The sequence below is a fragment of the Strigops habroptila genome, chromosome 1 (assembly GCF_004027225.2).
Source record: "Strigops habroptila isolate Jane chromosome 1, bStrHab1.2.pri, whole genome shotgun sequence".
Classification (NCBI taxonomy): Eukaryota; Metazoa; Chordata; class Aves; order Psittaciformes; family Psittacidae; genus Strigops; species Strigops habroptila.
This window is the reverse complement of record NC_044277.2, coordinates 32,312,065-32,330,860: the sequence shown is the minus strand read 5'-3', so window position 1 is coordinate 32,330,860 and position 18,796 is coordinate 32,312,065. Positions and strand designations below refer to the sequence as shown.

Here is an 18,796-nt window from a genome sequence, read left to right as displayed (position 1 = left end):
CACCTAAAGAAATAACCAGCTGCAAAAGGCAAAGAGTAGTGACATAACCAGTAGTTTACACAAGTATTTTCAAAAAGGTGAAAGTCTTTGAAACCAAGATTACTTGATTCACCTACCTCTGCAGGAAAGGATGACTCAAGGATGAAATCAAAGAACACAGCTTAACAGTGATCCAAACAGCCATTCCAAAAGAAAGGTTATGCCAGTAGTTGAGACATGACTGACATAGCAATGGCTTGTATTCTGTTGCTAATTCTGTCAAACCGGATTTGTGCGACCTCTTCAGTTATCCTCCACAGATTTTCTAAAGCGTCCAGCTCATAAGACTTCTCCAAGCATATGGAGCAAAGAGCAAAAAAATTAACTGGTGCCAGAGGAGTAAAATTCCTGCTGGCTCCCAAGACGGTTCACAACAACCTCTATCATTTCAATCCTTACAGCCAGCACCCAATGTCCATCATGGTTCCAGTTAAACATATCTCTGAAGCCAATAGCTTCTAGCACCTTTACTAAGCAAAAATACATGCTCTTTCTCCAAACTGACACACATCTTACTTGGCCACCTGTGGAACTGGTGTGGTAACCAGTTCTCAAATGCCACCACTGAATTCTCACTTGTGTTGATTCCTGGTGAATCATATAAAGAAGCAGAAGGCAGGGTAGAAGCATACAAAAAGATGCAATATGTGAAATGGGGAAGAGGGTAGCAATTTAGGACAGGAGGAGATTTGGAAGTTGGCAACATGAGTATTTCTGAATGCATCTTCTATGATCAGATAGTTGAGCTGCTGTGCACCATTGAGTTAGATGTTATATATCACATAAATGCTTACTAACAAATACAAAATTATTTCACTGGTCTCTTTGTCCCTGTTGAGTACCTCAAAAGGCAATAACCTATATTCCTAAAGCATATGACAATATCACCATCACATTCCCCAAAACCAGGGATCATTTTCTGATTCAACCAAAAACAAGTATCGTACCCATGGACAGACAAATAGACAGACTTTAACCACAATCCCCCAAGATGCAACAGTACAGGTCAAAGGTATTTTCCTCCCTCACAATGAAAACTTACCAGGCTCTTGTAGGCAATTTTTACATGCCTTTCTCAATGTCTTTAAAAAGGAGTATCACAGTATCAGGTGTCTATTTCCAGTTCTAATCCCACTGCCAGAACTCTTACATCAGCTTTGCCCCTCCCTTGGAAAACTAGAGCCTAGCGAGTTGAAGTTTAACAAAGTTATATGCAAACAAAAACATGTCTACAGTGAAAAAGCAAGGCACCCTTAGCTATAAGAGTCACTACCAAGTATGGATTATGTACATATAGCTGAGGGCAACTAAGACAGACAATGAATATTGTTTCAATTAATGTACTATGCTTCATAACTGGAGTGGGCAAAGCATGCATACACTGCTACACTGGCTCTGGTGATTAGCAGTAAAATATCAACGCCATAATCCAATCAAGTTTGACCATACTCCTGACTTATTATCTCCTCAGAGCTGAAACTATGAACTTTAATGAAGGTGAATTATACAAAGAAAATAACATTGAGGAAAGATCAATGCGTATATTCAACTGTCCTATCTTTGCAATTCGTGAATATTCCACTTTGTGTTGTTTCAAGAAATTCTGTACAAAATATACAGTGTCTTAAATGGGTAAGAACTTAAATGGGTAAAATAAATAATAAGCTATCTTAGTCAAATATTTCACCTATGATGAACAACCCTTAATATAGACTTGAAAGTCTTATTCTAGAGACTTACCTTTTCTTTTTAGAAAGAAAGGAAGAGAGAAAAGCTGAGCTGATTAAGCAACCAGCAGATTCAATACAAGGCAGGATATATTAAGAGCAATGGTAAGAATCTGTCAGAAAACTGCTGGGGAAAAAGCTATTTTTCTCTAACAGTAGAGCAGAAATCTACCAGTAGAACAAAACGTCGAAAATGGGCAAACAGCTTCCGCTCATTTCTGTTGGAGGAAATGTTCCACCACCACACCTTCTTTTACCACTAAAAAAAGCTGAGATGGGCGATTAAGCTGGAATGCAGCGGCCTTTTCACCTGGAGTGGTAGGGACTTTTACTAGTCCTGCTCAGTTAGGTAGCATCAGGAGGATATAAGAAACTGAAAGATGGAACAGCAACTTCACAGACTAGAAAGCATCGGTGCCCAAAACATCTGCACTTGAATTCTGTTAGAAGCCTTCTATTTCCATATACTTGAATCCCCTTCTCTTTGTTGCTGTGATGTAAGAAAGGAGTAGCCTGCCAAGGCCAAGCCTTCCTAGACACTGTAAAGTCAAATCTTAATCTGGCTTGGAGATCAAAGAGGAAGAAAAACTAACTCATATATAGTTAAAAGTTAAAAATTAATCCTACAGGGGCTCCGCTCTTCCATTTTATGCTGTTAAAGCAGCTGCACCCTAGGGAGACCTAACAATATTTCTTCTGTAACTATCAATGATTCTCTTCCACACCCAAAGATATAAATGTAGCCAACAAACTCTGTTAGCACAAGAACGCTGTCAGTACTAGGAAGTAGTCCTGGCAAAGAATTTACATTTCACTTATGAGCTATAGGCTGTCACCTCCTCCCCCATTCAAGTCCCAAAATGTTTCACAAAAAAACATCCTTTCTGTTTTGAAGAAGTTTTTGCATGCAGGAGACAAACGGTAACCTTGTACCAGAACAGGAGGGACTGTTAGCAAGATGTAACAACAGTGTTGTTGCAACACCACCATGTTGATTCAAAAGCAAAGCTGTTGCTAGTCTGCTAGTACAACCTACTAGCCTGAGAGAGTAAGACCACTAACAACTCTATTTTCAGTATTTTGGTTCTTCCATCCACACATTTCTACTGAAAAGTATCTCAAATCCAGAATATGAAGTTCTAAACACTGAGTAACAGTCCTGCTTTTCAAACACAACTCCTCTACAGAAAAAATATTTTAAACAGTTTGAGTATTGCTGAAACTGATTGCTTGCTACTCTGACAAGAAACTTAACTTTAAATACCAAAAAGCCCACAAAATGAAGAGAAACAAGACTAAAAATGGTGACATTTAAGAAAAAAAACTACCTGCTGCAGTTGACCTTGCTACTTAAGAGAATCTAAAGAAGAGATGAAAGTTCTAACGGATTAAAAAAATCCTTTGTTTCCTAATGAATCGGGTCATTCAAGAAAGCCCCTGCAGAGCGTATCCCACAACTCAGAAGAAATAATTTGGCCAAACTCCCAAGCCATGCAGATACTTGATTATCACAATCCTGTGTGATTTATTCCTAATCAAAGTTCTTCTGGTAACTTTTAATCAAGGCCCAGAGGAGGAAAGAAAGATAATTGTCTGGATGTGCCCAATTAAAGCTTCAGCAGGACACACAACAACACAGCTTCACAAAATACTCTGTCCAAAAAAATAATACCAGGATTTGAAGAATTGTTTTTCAGTTTTATCTATTTTTGGCTGAATATCAGGTTTTCAATCTGTACTGAGAATGCAGAAGCAGATTAGTCTCCTCCTCCTCATTTCTAATAAAACATGTTAACATCTGGCAACCCAGTTCTAATATTATTCTCCCAGACCAATCCATACTTCAAGTTCCAAATGACAGGCATTTTGTACATCTCTCTCTTTATAAAAGAACCAAAAGGCAACACATGAATCTTTTAACTAGCTGCTTACAAATAAGTTTCTACCACTCATCTTTTGTTCTTCTGAGCATTTAAAAATTTCATCAGGTTAGGCACTGGAGGGGAAGGATTGTTGATTTCTCAGTTCAGTAACAGAATATTATCTCCACATGCTCCAAAATATTCTATGATATTTGAGTGGAAACAACATAGTCCTCTTCTAAAGAAAGTAATATACTTAACAAACTCACTAAGAGACAAGATCAACCTGAAATCAGAACTACAGTATAAAGATAAATCAAGAACCACACACACACAAAACACTCTGTACACCACTGTCAGAAAAGCTTTTTGCCAGATAATCCAATTTTTTAGAATGAACTTGTCATTTTAAAGCAAATTAAGTGAAATCCACTAATAAAGAATGAGACTGACAGCTAGTCATCTGCTTTATAAATGGAGTCCTCAAATGTACCAACACCCAGCACAAGTCTCACACAGTATTAAGAAATCAAACACAAACGATTTTATCTTTAAAGGACAAGAGTCAGGCATTATTTGAACGGCTTCAGTTAAAGAAATGAATTTAAGATAATAGCAAAGGCTGGCACAATGAGGGCAACCATATGTTTACCAGGGAATTTCTCATCCTTTTAAAAGTCATTCTAACGGTTGATAAGCAAGATAAAATGCTATATTCTGACAAAAAACCTTTTGGAAAGAAAGGGGCAAAATGTTGGAAGATGCAAACTGTAATAAGATTTAAATCATCATCAAATCTGTATCCCTAAATATGACAGGGAGAGAATTCCTAACTTAGGAAGCCTCAATCCATTCAGTTTCCTTGTTCCTTCTTATCAGTGGCCACCAATTTATAATCAAAAAGAAATACATAAATCTATGTGAACAAGTAACATCAAATTCTATTAAGAATTTTATTTCGGCAGACTTTTAGAGACAATATTTGCTATACTCTAGTAAACATCTATTGACATACATAAAGGATTTTCTTCCTGGGGCTGATCCAAGCAGTATTTTTAATTAAGCTGAATACAAAAAGATGAACAACTTTGTATTTGTAATCACCCAAGGAGAAACAATTATTTTTTAATACTGTGTATGAAAGGACGAATAGCTAGTAGCATCAATCAGAGCATTAATTATAAAAAAAGAAGCTGTCTCACAATTCCTGCTCTACCACCGTTAACTTCTGTCCTTTAACACATTACTACTGCTCCCAGGAAGGCAAATGATGGGTTCTCTCCCATCTTTCCCTGCCACCCCAGATTGATATATCTGTTTTTCATTGCAGTGATTAAGGTGACCTCAGAGGAAAAACAAAGAAAAAAACTGCAAAGGCTGGCACAGACTCCAGAATACCTTCTGAAAGCCCTCAACTATCGAAAGCAGGCAGAAGACACATTATCTGACCTTCATCCTACCACAAAAGGTTGCTTACTGGCTCTTTTCACTCAACCTAGTTACCTTATTTTCTTTTCTTTCTTTTTTTAATAAACGAAGTTATATGGGACTCAATCAATGGATAATATTATCTGTTCCTCCCTTCAACAGACAAAAACCCCTCAAAACAGTGCAAGATGCACAAAACTTCTGGCTCCAAGTACCGAGCGAGAGACCTTTGGTATCCTCTTCCCCTCTACCCCAGTGGAAACTTCAGCCTGTAAACTGCTGGAAAGCTTGTCTCTCAGTTGTAAAACAAGGCTATGTAAGAGACAGGGTGATAATACCAAACACATTCGTATTTGCTGACCACAGTCGTAACTACAGCTAAGTTCAGTGGAAGTCGTGCGTTCTCTCTTTCGTTTTAGTACGGGTAATTTAACCACAAAATCTGTGGGAGTATTCACCAGGTAAATTATACCTGTATAATTTACAGTGAAGATCCTTTAGTCTGAAAGCCTTAGCTCAGTAGAATTTGAGCAAACAATTAAAGAAAGTGCTTGATCACCAAGTTTCACACGTTGTTTGAGCTAAGCTGCTTTAGCTTAGTAATTACAAACTCACAGAACTTTCCAAGGGAGCAGCTTAACAAGACAACATTCCCTGGCTTTTGCAAATCTATTGTTTTGTCTTCTCCCCTTCTCAGAGCTCAAACAGCTAGGCCTAAGAGCAAGTACATCATCAAACTCCAAGTAAACAATCAGATGGAATAACTATTCTTTACAATAAATAACCATGCTTTTATTTTCGTGATTTAAACTATACATGTATTCATGAGATACCAACATGCAACGTGACAGCTTGAAAGCATTCATGCTTTTCTGTATTTTAGCTATATAGTTGGTCTATTTGGAAGAAAAGTTGGCTGATAATACTCAGGGACACTGGTCTCAGTAAACTTGCCTACCACTGCTTTCTTTTTCAGAAGTGAATTCTTCCATTCTAGCTCAAAAATTGTGCAGTTGCTGCACAGCAAAGTGTTCCCCAAAATTCTGTTTATGCAAGCAGATACAAAAACAAGCAAGTGAGACTTCTTAGGGCCTAAAGCCATACCTTTTATTTTATTTCTCTTTACTGACTTAAGACTTTTAAATTTTTAATTTCACCTGATATTTAACTGATTTAAAGTTTATTTAAAAAAAAAAAAAAAAAAAACCAAACCACAAAACACAACAAACCAAGATTGAACTAACTCATCTTGGTAAAATACCCATAAATTTTGCATTTATCTTATTTTACTGTAGCTTGGCTATATGCCAAAGCTAATACACCACATATCAGTACAGACTGATAACTGAAGGTTACATAAAGGACTAACAAATTCTTAGTGGACAAAAGAAATGCTTTTACTCTCCACTCATTCTGGTCTCAATCATGGTACTTGCATTTTCAGTTTAAAAAATTATTGAAATTTTTACCTTCAACACTATTTTACCAATGGCACCACTAAATACCTCAAGCTGTTACTAATTAGCAATAATTTCACTGAGTTTATATCCCAGAATTTATTCTATAGTTACAGTAACCACTCATTTTCTTTTTATTTCTCAAATATTTTCTTTGAACGACACAAATAGCTTACTGTGACATTTCACAGGACAGAATACATGTGCATCATCACTGAAGCTCCAGTTGACTAAAGCTTTTCTCACTTAAGATTGGGTTTGTTGGGGTTTTTTGGAAGATATATTAAAAATAATTTAGAACTTTTCCCTGGACAAAGCTGCCAAATCAAATAAAGAAAAAATTATTTCCAAACTATTAAATAAAAAAGCTGACAATATTAAAGGAAGATAAAGCAATAAGTAATTGTTCTGAGAACAGCTGGAAACATAGAACTTCCACTAAGACTAGAAGAGCAGGTAAAAAATAGACCCAAGAGCAGATAAAGAATAGAACCAAGTAAGTTTAACCAAAAGTGTATGTAATTTTTCTTGAGATGTCAGTGGCCTGAACGCATTTTCCCCATCCCCTACCCCACTGGTTGAAAACATTAGGGTGAAACTTGTGGGAAGCTTTTATATTGCTACTGACTTGTGTTTTGTGATAAAAGTTCCTGGAGATCTCAAATTATAACATGAATTCTGCATTGTCATCTAGCACAATTATTTTATTAAATGCCTGTTTACACATACATTAGAAAAACTATTGCTGGAAGAAGACTTCTCAAGTAGCACTTGATTTTGATGTGTGCATGTATTTTGATGGCAGCCCACCCACAGGCAGTTTTCAAGGGCAAAGAAAAATAAAATCCCGATAACACAAACGGATGGTGAAGGCTGACATTCTACACTCTTGACTAAAGCTGGTTGTGTCACTAATTACAGTAGCTCTATTTAATCAGATTTAAATATCTACATGTACAACTCTCACGTGCCTAACTTTAAAGAAAAGACAAGAGGTTATTCTGGTAATAAAATGCAAACCTAAACCTGTTCTCATGGACGTATTTGTGAAAGCTGTTTAAAGATGTCCAATCAAAAATTACAGTTTAAAGTTATCTGGTATTAAAACTGAAAGGAGGGGAAAGGTAAAACAATGGCAATTACAATGTCAGCATTACAGATAAAGTCAGTCTTCCAAGTTTAAGATGCAAATAGCTGACATTCTGTGGGTTGAGGGAAAGGCCTTAATTATCTAACACTCTGTATAGCAATGATGTATTTTCCGTGCATTTTCAACTGAACTTCCTTGGTGCTACTTTCTACCCGTGCTTCTATTCTTAATGCAGACTGTTTCTCCAGCTGTTCTGAGAGCAACTGTATTGCTTATTATTTCTTCAGCATGTGCTGCATTTCCATGTTATCTGTAGCTTTAAGAGTTCAAATTACTAAAGATGTTATACCGAATTTTCTAAGGCAAATCCATTCTATTCACTTGTTCTACACTACTTAAAACTTTTCACAATATTTCTGGGGTTTGGGGTTTTGCTTCTGTTTTGAGGTTTTTTTGTGGGGCTTTTTTGTGGTGGTGTTTTGGGTTTCTTTTTTGTTGTTGGGTTGGTTCCCCCCTCCCCCCCAAAAAAAAATTGCACAAGCTTGCGTTTTTCTGGGAAAAACCTTGAAAAAAATGCTTTTCCTTCAAGCTTTGTTTCGGGGTTTTGTTTGTTTTTCAAGGAAAAAAATTACCATTTAAAGTTATGCAAACCAGGTTTAAACCAATCCAGCAGTAGCAAATTAGCCACTACTTCGGGCAACACTGTGGTCAGAAAACAAAACACAGGATCTCATCACCATTGGCTTCTATTATTCCGGAAGAAAAGCATTACAAAAAACTACCATTAAGGAATGTCCACACAGACAAAGATCACCATAAATTTAAATGATACACAGAAAGGCTCAAACTCACAAGTTTTACAAATCACTATGCATCAACTGAACCGCAGGAGCTCTTCAGGTTCATGTTCAGTGACAATGGCAAAAAGAGGTGATCTGTTACAGTTTCAAAACCTTCCTTGTAGGCAAATTTAGAACATGCTGAACAGGTAACTCTAGCTTTAAGTTAATCAGAGAAATTTTGGTGGATCTGTAAAAATAAGATGTAATTAACCTGGGACATCATACGTGGCTGTATAAAATTACAGCAGTTTAAGAAGTAACTAAAACTTCTTCAATGTTTCAATATATAATTCTTATCAGAAATAGAAATAATACGGCCATAAGGTGCAGTGATAGACTACTGGTATAGTTAGAGAGTGCAATGGATAGCATAAACATTTCAATTAAACACTGGGTATTTAAAAAACACTGAACATAATCAGAAAAAGGACATCTTTTTATGTCAGGCAACTTACATATTAAATGTTAGTACTGATAATAATAAACTAAATGATCCTGAACTGAAAAACCCTTAAAATTATACACAACAGTTTCCTTTGTAAATGTTTTTCACACTGAAGATTTAAAAGTTAATTAATAGCAGAATTCAGGGCCTTGAAACCTTGCTCACCTGCAAAGGTGTCTGCTATTGGAAGCTTACTAATTTTACAGTTCAATTACTAAATTTTCATTTACACTTCCTGCCTACTAAAAAAACAATAATAAAAAAAGCCAAAACCCAACAACACAACCACCTGACAATTCCTTTTCCAATTTGCTAAACTACATTACTAAATCAGTAGTGTCCTAACCTCAGGAAAAAGTCATCAGAACATTCTACAACCTGCAACATACAGACAAAAAACCCTCTAAGTTTCCTTGAATGTCTCATCAAAAGACAACAGAACACCACTAAAAAAAAAACCAAACATGTTATCTTACAGCTGGCATTTCTAAACTGAAAGCAATTACAACAGCAGACTTACCATGGCAGTCTTTTCAGGAAGTGAGTACTACCCTCTTTCTTTTAGGCAACATTTGACGTTCATGTATCCTAAACAACCTCATTTAATTTATAATCAACATTTCCCCTTTACAGAGGGAGCAACAGGAATGAGGGTGAAGCAAGCTGTAGAAGGTCATTTACTAGGCCAGAGACAGCAAGACAGCACAGGTTTACAAAGTCCCACAGAGCGCCTCCTTCAAGTTTCACAACTACCATTTCCCTATAGTTTTCAAACTGTTTTGTAAAATATACCACTTAATAAATTGTTGCCTCTATATTGCAGTTATGCTTCTTAAAGCATGAACATTAGAAAAGCATTACAAAAATGCATTTGCCAGATAGAGCCGACAAAAGGAGGCAGATCAGACTATCTGTCTAAGCTACTGCTAAATGAAGAACCTTCTGTACAGTATGTTCAAGTACTCGATCTTGTTTCATTTCAATAACTCAGGAAGACACACCATGCGGTTTTTTATGCTTCTAAACTTCATGAGCAGAATTTTTACCCCATGAAGTTCAATGCTCTGACATCTTCATTCTCTTCAGCTATGCTAAATCCAAGCTATCAGGACAATTAAACTGACTTCATTCATTTTGTACACTCTTTCTGGGCTGTTCCATTACTAGTGACAAAACGTGTTATACTGAACCAAAACAAAAACAAGAAAGCAAAAAGCAGCAGCAGTTTGAGGAAGGAAACAGGAGTGCTAGATCATCCGGTCTAGAAACAAAATGGAAAACTGTAAGAAATTGAGGAAAAGCGGTGCAGTTACAGGTGAAATCATGAAAGACAGGGCCACTGCCACAAAACCCAGCTATCTTTTCTCCTGCCCCAGTCATAATAAATCACCACCCACTCAGAGCAGCACCCAGAGAAAGTGATCCATTCCTGCAGAGCAATTTCTGCAGCTACTATTTAAGAACTCCTTCAGAGAAGGTATGAATAAATAATTCAGCTGGAAATACCTGTCAAGCAGCAGGATGTTTCATGCTACTGTACCTACAGCAACCCTATCCAACCAAGTAAAAACAGGCATTATTTGTCCACAGGTCTGACACCACACTACAATCGCGTTTTACGGAGAGAAGGAGGAACCCACGGGCAACATGGGCACGGGGTCTGGAACGAGACAATCGTGTCCCCGGCCCCGCTGTGCCCGAGGATTACAGCTCCGTAACCCCAGAAACGCCTGTGAAGATGGAGCTGTTGGTCACATCCTTCGACACCGTCCTCACGGTGGCACCGGGCGGGTGCCCCTGACCTCCCCCCCCGCCACGCTGCGGCCACATCGCCAGGGAGGGGTCCGAGCCGCCGCCTCCCGCGGCGGCCAGAGAAGCTATGCCCCCCTCAGGCCCAGACTAAAGGGAGAGGGACCCCTTCACCTTCCCCTCAGCTCCCCAGGGAGTGGGGACATCGCTGCCAAACCTCTCCTCGACGTGCTCCGACCCCCGCCGCCCCGCCCGCGCGCCATCCTGCCCCGCCCGCCCTCACTCGCGGCTCCCTCCTCAACCCCCCCCACCCCCCGCCGCAGCCGCGGCCCGGCCGCGCCCCTCACAACCTGCCCCAGGGGTCTCACCTCCATCCCAGCGCCGCGCCGGCCCTTCCCTACCTCACCCTGCCCTGCCCGACCGGCCCCGCCGACCGGCCGCCGGCCCCACTATGCCCGTTGCCGCGCCGGAGCCGCCGCGCAACCGACCCCCCTCAGCCGTTGCCCCAGCGGCTGCTCCGTCCGCACTGGTCTCCGGAGCGCACCACCACACACAAGCCCAGAGGAACAGCTCCTCCCGGCTCCGGGTTCCCACCGCCGCCGGGCTCCCGCTGGGTCCCCGCGCCCCAGCGCTGCCCCGGCTCCGGCGCTGCCCCGGCTCCGCCGCAGGCTCCTCACCTGCATGGACGCCATGATGGATCCTCCCACTCCCCTCTGCGCCGCCGGACCGGGCCCACGGAGACGCAGCGCCGCGCGACCGTCCCCTCCCCGGTCACGTGCCCGCGCCGCCGGCCAGAGCGGCCGCGCATGCGCAGGGGCAGGGCTGTGGGGACATCGGCGCGCGGGCGGCCGCCGGCGTTGTGCTGCTGCCTCGAGCCCGGGGGGTCCCTCGCTGCGACCATCGCTGCTCCCGGTGCTGCCCGTGCCCTGCTCGCCCGGCGGCGGGGAGAGCACCTGGGGCCGGGGGGGGAGCCCTGTGTGTCCGCGGCGGAGCGGGCGTTGACGCCGGCCGTCAGCGCCGCCGCGGGGCGGGAGCGGGGTGACCCGCTGCCCGGTCTGTCTCTTTGTGAAGGATTTTAGGTCTGCAGTCCGGAGTGTTTAAAGAGCGTCGGTGGTGGCGGCCGTGCCGTTCTGTGGGTTTGTCTGGGCTGTGGGAGAAGGCCTGTCTGCGGCTTGCGGTGATGGACGGTTCTGGTGGGGGGAGGCATTTCGCTGTGGTACCCTGCCACGGGTCTTCAGATAGACTGGTTTTTCTGCACTGGTGGTCCGGTGGTGAATGTGACTAAATTAGCATGGGTGTATTTAAGCGAGAGCATTTTTGGAGTCTATGTTTTCCTTTCCTGGACTGGAACATCCTCTATCCTTTGCACCGGATGATTTTGTGGTAACTGTGTAGGTGAAAATAAACAAGTACCGTTCACTAGAAGCGACCTGCATGCAATCAATAAGTTAAGTAACGTGTGGAAACACTTTGTCATAAAGCAGTTGTTCCAGCTATAGTATTTCAGACCTAAGGGATCCTCAAACATACGAAATGTTTTTCCAAAGATAAACCTATAAAACTCATAATCCTAGTGGATTTGTAATACCAAGGGTTTAATAAAGATACTGATTTTATAGGTCATTTCATTATAATCTCCATCTACTCACTACTCTGGCTCATGTTCAAAAAACTACATTGGAGTACCTTTCTCTGCCCCTTCATGCCCACACTTTGTGATGATGTTAAAGAATTGCCTTGTGTTCCCTCTGGTCCATTGGCAGCACCTGATTTTTCCTTCAGACATGGCCTAATTTATACACATTCAATGAAGTTATCAAACAATTGGTCTCAGTTAGTATTTACTTTTGAAATCTGGTTCTTTAATTTTAGACACCTGGGGAAGGATTGTGCATCTGGAAGCCTGCCTACTTTATTTAGCATGACATAAGATACTACTTCAGCCTACGGCTTCAGCTTCCGGTATATTTTTATGTATCCTCAACTTTGAAAACTGCTAACTGGAGGAAGACAAAAACCCAGCACAACACAGCATCAGCTTTCAACTTGTATCCATTGTCAGCAGTGTTGCCAATGTCAAAGTGAGCACACCAGCTTCTGGGGTTTGCTTAAAGGGAAGAACAGAAGGCAGCAGCACCAGCGCCCTTGCTCTGTGAGGTAGCTGCAGAAGGGAACGAGCCTCTTGGGTTTGTGGGAATTTGCTGATGACAGAAGTGAGCATGTGTTGATTTTTGAGTGGGAAAGGAGACTAGCGTACCAGGAGTAAGGATGGAAAAAGGATCACCATGTAAGCTGAATCCTATACTTTTTGTTCTCTAAATTCAACCTCAATTCTCAGTCACGAAATATGAGCTCCTGACACTGTGCAACCTGGCATTGCTCTACCAACTCCATTTAAGTAACATTTAAGTCAGAAGAGTCTTGCTCTGTGTGTTTTCCCTGGAAGTCAGTATTTATGTGCTATATGATTTTGTAATGCTATTCGGGTTGCTGAGGGTTTATTGCATTAAGTAGACATTTATATTAGACCTAGTAGAGAGTTTTTTTCCCTGCAGTTCTTTGAACTAACTTAGGCCGTTACAGCATTAAATGGAACGTCGCTATTTCTGTTTTACTAGATGTTGTTATTTTGCATGAACCAAACATATGTTTATCCTAAAATAAATTTCTTAGTGCCATATGCCACAAAGATAGCAAGAACATCAAGTTTAAGCAATGGACATGTGTTCGGTTGTAAACATGGACATATTGACTATCCATGTTGATGTAATCACAGTGAGATAAACCCGATTTCAATCCAGTATATTCAGTTTCTTAACCCTGTTCCAGAAAACCCTTGTTGAAGGTCAGATACAAAAAGGCGTAAGCTTATGAATGCCAGCACACTTTGTAAGCTGCAAGCTGGTGTTGCGTGGAAAGATCAGCTTTGTAGTCTTAAGCAAACTGTAACCAGTATAAATATTACTTCTACTCTGTAATAAAGAAAAAAAAATCTCTGGACAAAAAGCGACCTTAACAAAAAATCATAGCTTTTAACTATACTTATTTTCAAGAAGACTTTTTTCCTATCACACAGATGTTTGCAGTCTTAAAAACAAGGCACCATATTTTGAACTTAAATATTGTTTACTTAGATAGCTTCATCTGTGCTGCAAATTCCATTCCTGAAGATAGCAGGCATGAAGAGCAAGGGGCAGTTTGTCCTTCACATAAATGGAGCACAAATGAATTACTACCCACCCTATCTTAACTGGGTGTGTAAGAAACTAAAGCATTGCTCTGTAGCTGAAACTCGTGACCAGAATCCCCCCATCCCTAAATTCACCTTCAGTAGAGTTTATTTTTACAGGACTACCAGTGGTATATTTTACCACTGTTGTCACATCTTTGTTTTTTTAAGTCAAGTCTTGCACAATTGCCTAATACATACGTGCAACATTTTTAGCTCTTCATCATCATGGGAATAGGTGCAGCTGGAGATTTATTGCTGTGTTTTATTGTTTTGGGTTTTTTTTTTTTCCCTTTCCTGATGTCTCAGTAACCTGGCTTTCAGAGAATGCTTTTTAGTAGGTGGTGTTGTGTAGTGCATAATGCTCTAGGGATTCAATCTCCTAAGCACAATAAGAAAACAAACACTGTTAGCAGACTCCCGGAGAGAATTTATATGAATGTCAGTATGTTCTTCCTTAAATACAGTTCCATTCTTGATTTTGCGATAGCTCATAGTATTCTTTGTTCTCAGTTACTCAGTAATCTCAGCAATGAAGGGCCCAAAATCCCAGAGTGGGTAGATTTCACAAGGAGTCAGTTATATTGTAATGTGCTGTTCAGTTCAGTGTTGACATTTACCTATGCAAAATGTAGAAGAAAACACTTGCAGTTAATCCTTCCTAATCTGTTGCAGGTGTAGAGACAGCCAATGCAATAGCTGTTTGGTTTTTAAAAAAGAAAGCTTTAGTATTTGGCTAATGCAGCCTGATCCTGCACCAGTCAACCTAATTTTGCCAGAGACTTCAAGGATCAGAGTCCTAGGTCCCAAATACTCCAAACTTCAGGGGTAAGAGGAATTTCTTCTGTTATTTTCATTATTTCAGAAGCTATCTTGCAGTTATCTGATCCGAATACATGACTATGACTCATATATCAAAAACATATAGAGCAGATAATGAAAATAGTACCTCCTAGTAAAATTGTTCCTATTAATATTCATGAATTTGATCTAAAAATCCACTTTTCTTCAGTTTGCATTACCTTAAGTTTACAGGAAAAATGCAACTAATGTTCAAACTGCATTTATTAAGTAATTGATCTATCTAGCCAGTTTCACAAAGGTCGAATATGTTTCTTGATCAGGGTCCCTGTAATTTTATATTCCATTCCCTGTGTTATCCATAATGTTTCCAAACATTACCAAGCATTTTTTCCCTCTGCTCTCCCCCTTTTTTCCTCCCCTATATCATTCTTCTACATATTCAACTACCACTGCCTGCTTCTGTACAATTTCTGCCACTGTAATAAGACAGGAGGTTGATTTCTTTTGTCTGTGTCCACATGACTTTTTAGCTTTCCATCTTGGCTCCTTCTCAGGAGGAATACAACTGTACGTTCACATTAAACTCCCCATATTACTCCAGTGGCATAGCAACTGTAGCCTACAGTGCCAAGAGACCGCCTCTGACGAGTGAGTGTGGAGGACTCCCTAACTCTCACAGGAACTGTGCCAACTACTTCTTCCACTCCTGCCTGCCAGTGAAAGAGTTTTAAAAGTCTGTGGAATGGAGATCTAATGACAAACACAGACTTGATGCACCTGCACCTAAAGATGTAGAATCAAAACAAGACAAGGTTCGACCAAGAATGTAAAAGAAATAAATTGCATACGTATCTAAAAGTGAAAAAACTCCCTAAATTTGCAAGATACCTTTGAGCTGTTGAGATTTTATTGTTGTTTTATTCCTTAGTGATAATGTAGGTTTTTCATCAATGGCATATTCCATTTTCATAGTAACAGGCACATTATCACTTCCATCCCAGGACTTTCAAAGGGACAAAAGGAGGCTAAGGAAAAGAGAAGTTTCACCTTACTCCTGATCCACTGCAAGTACAGTGCCTGCAGAAGAGGGTAATCTTGTTCTTGGATGTCATATGCTTCTATTTCTTCTCTTGTCTAGGATTTGACAGTTTTGCAGCCACTGTGTCATGTGCGAATTTCAGCTTATCCACAGAAGACTAAACTACCAAAATAATTTTCCATCAGATCAGAAAAAGAATCTGTCTTATTATGTGGGCCCATAGTTGTTATAATTACTGCTGGGGAAGAAGGAGGACATGTGGCTAGGGAAAGGAGTGGAAATGCCTGTTTTAGTAATATACCATAACTACCAATTTGTAGTAATTGTCAAGCCATGTCTTTTGGCAGCAGTAGTCCTCTAACTCTTTTCAATGCTCTAATAGTAAATACCTCTAAAGTTAAAATCTGTAAAAAATTAAAATAATGAGGATTGTGTAGGACCTATATTTATTTAAATAGATGAATGCGTTAAAAAGTGCAAAGTTATGTAAGCATTAAAAGTTCTTCCACATCAAAAGCATCGTTTTCCAGAGCCCGTATGAGCAAGTTGATTATTGTCTCCATCAAATAACAAGGGTTCAAACGCTGCTCAGTGATAATACCTGTGAGATTCAAATACAATTATCACTTAGTGATTTTATTTTAACACTAAAGATTCTGCACTGCAGGCTTCCCAGGTAAGCCCAAGAGTTCTATGAATACCTAGTTGAGTTTGTTACAGGAATATGCAGAAGCGACTCTGACTTCATAACCAATGAAGACAATACTGATAAGGAATTTTCAAAATTAACTTGCTTTTTGGCCTTGCTAGTCCAAAGGCAAGATAAAATTGCTGGAGAAGAAGTTTCTTGGATACCCTACCCTCTGCTATCACAAACTCCTGAGGGACGAGGAGCAAATCCTCAAATGCACACATCAAACTGCACGCTGCCATCATCGGACCCTGCACTCTACTTGCAGAGCTGGCAGAATTGCTTTTTGCAGGCCTGCACACCAAGATGACACTGGGCCAGCCTGTCTATTTTTGTTTGGTTTTTTAATGTCTCTTGGGAAATACAAGACTTCCTATGGGATATGACTATCGTGAAAGGGAGTTGTGTTATGAAAACACAATAGATGAGAAGTTCTTTGACTACTTCAGCTGAATATTTTCAGATAGCTCTCTTAAGTCACAGTTGTTTGTTACAGGTCAGATATTTTTCTGTATTGAAGGGCTCTATGACAGATCTGAAAGCAACTTCAATGATAGTGCAATATTGATGTATCATTTCCATGTTTCATTTGTAGCAAACTACAAGTAATTCTGACTCAAATGGAGTGTTATTTCTGGAAAACATTATTTGACAATTTAGTATGGTAATGTGGGAAGTTTTTTCCTGCATGAAAAAAGAAATTAAATCTTTTGTGCCAAATGCATTTAGATATTTTTCAGGCTTCGTGATACCAACCAAAATTGAGAACTATTTATGTGAGAGTAAAGAAACCTGTATAACAAGTATCCCATTGTTTTACTAGACAGAGAAACAAGAATTTTAGCAATGTGAGGCATGAATTACGTATCACAGTTTGTGTAGTGGTCATTTTGGAGATAATGGTTTTCTATTATTATGTGCAAATAGGATACCAGTGGTATTTTTTTTCATGTGGACAAAAGCCTTCGCTATGAATTCTCACCTGAAAGGGCAGTTTTAAATCTGAATTAACATGAAAGGAATTACCAGTGTTTCATTTTAACTTTAAAGTAACTTCTGGTTGAGGAAAGAAGTTGGCAACATATAAGGAGTAGCACTACTTCATGCCTGTATTCTCCCCAAAAAACCTCATCTCACAAAACTATCCTGAAAACCAGTGACTTTGGCACCGTACAATAAGATTTTAATTCATCAAAAACCTCTCAAGTTGCTACTTTCATTGATCTAAATTGCAGTATGTATTTCAGGGGCAACTTTAACTTAATTTTCCAATTCTACCCTCAACTAGTGAGGCTACAAAACATTACATGTTTAACATCTTGAAAACTGTCCAAATACGTAAATTCAATAGGGTGAAAGGTTGAAGAACTCCATTTGTTCAAGTACAACCATGATCTTGCATCTCCGATTCTCCTCCCTTGGAGCGTGGGAGGAAAATCCTGTATTCTGTAAACATAGAACAGTAACATAGCAATGACAAAGAGAAATATCTTTTTCTTCTCTCCTTTTTTTTATCTCTGTGACCTTTCTCCCATAGGAGATTGCATCACAACCTATGTTTTTGATGTAGCGTACTCAAAGCTTTACTTCATGACATGTAACACTTGTTAAAACTTCAAGTGATAAAAGCTCACTGTTTTTTTCCCTGGGCTGCCTTTGTGCTGACACTCAAACAAGCTTCATAGGTGGCTGATAATCACAAAATCTACTGTGTGCTCTTTGCTTGTTCCTCCAGTCGTTGTGCAGCACATCAAGTTCACAGCATTGGGAACTTCCCGCAAAATTGCCATCTAATAAGCTACATTTAAAAAGAAGTCCAACTCCAATCCAGTTTATTTGTCAAAAACTCCTTCACAGTTGAACTTTTTCCATGGAAAAACTACCTAATGCCCCTCTTGCTAATTGCAAATCTTTGGTCTGTCTTTAAAGACCCAGTATAATGGTTTAATTTCCAAGTCCACTCAACCTTAAAATAATGAGTTCCTGATATTTGTCTTTTATCCAGTTGTCAAAATGAAGTTTACACCACAGCCTCCACCCTTTGTTTTCGCCCAGGAAAACCGCTATTTCTCACTAGTACCTACACATCAACACTGTGCTTTTATCAACTTTGCAGTAGCTGTTACTCTCTTATAGTGCGACATTTGAGACTTAACAAAATAAATAGAATTAGGGACAAAACACATAGACTGCAAAGTTAACTTTCCTGTCCCATTAACTTCCTTGTCCACTTTATCACATAAACCAAGGCAGGTGTTTTAGGCAGGTGTTGGGAAACCCCTCTCAATGGGAAAAGGAAAAACAAGAAAGGGTGAAAAAAACCCAAATAGCCACTGCTGCAACTTGTGCCTGTGAAATATAATGCACAGCAATAAAACGCAGATAGAAGCACCC

At 39.8% G+C, this 18,796-nt stretch overlaps 1 protein-coding gene across 5 annotated transcripts in view; it reads right to left on the bottom strand.

The window, feature by feature from the left end:
* Positions 1-11,419, bottom strand: part of UBE2W (ubiquitin conjugating enzyme E2 W) — a 62,298-nt gene extending 50,879 nt beyond the window's left edge. For 4 of the 5 annotated variants that reach the window (XR_003993516.2, XM_030499715.1, XM_030499707.1 and 1 more), the window contains exon 1: positions 11,317-11,413. Coding sequence is in view for 4 of the 5 variants with exons in the window: in XM_030499715.1 (XP_030355575.1) it covers positions 11,317-11,331 (15 nt within the window). In the remaining variant the exon portion in view is untranslated. Of the gene's footprint in view, positions 1-11,316 lie in introns of all 5 variants that reach the window. The other variant, XM_030499724.2, reaches the window with a different exon arrangement.
* Positions 11,420-18,796: the final 7,377 nt, after the last annotated feature.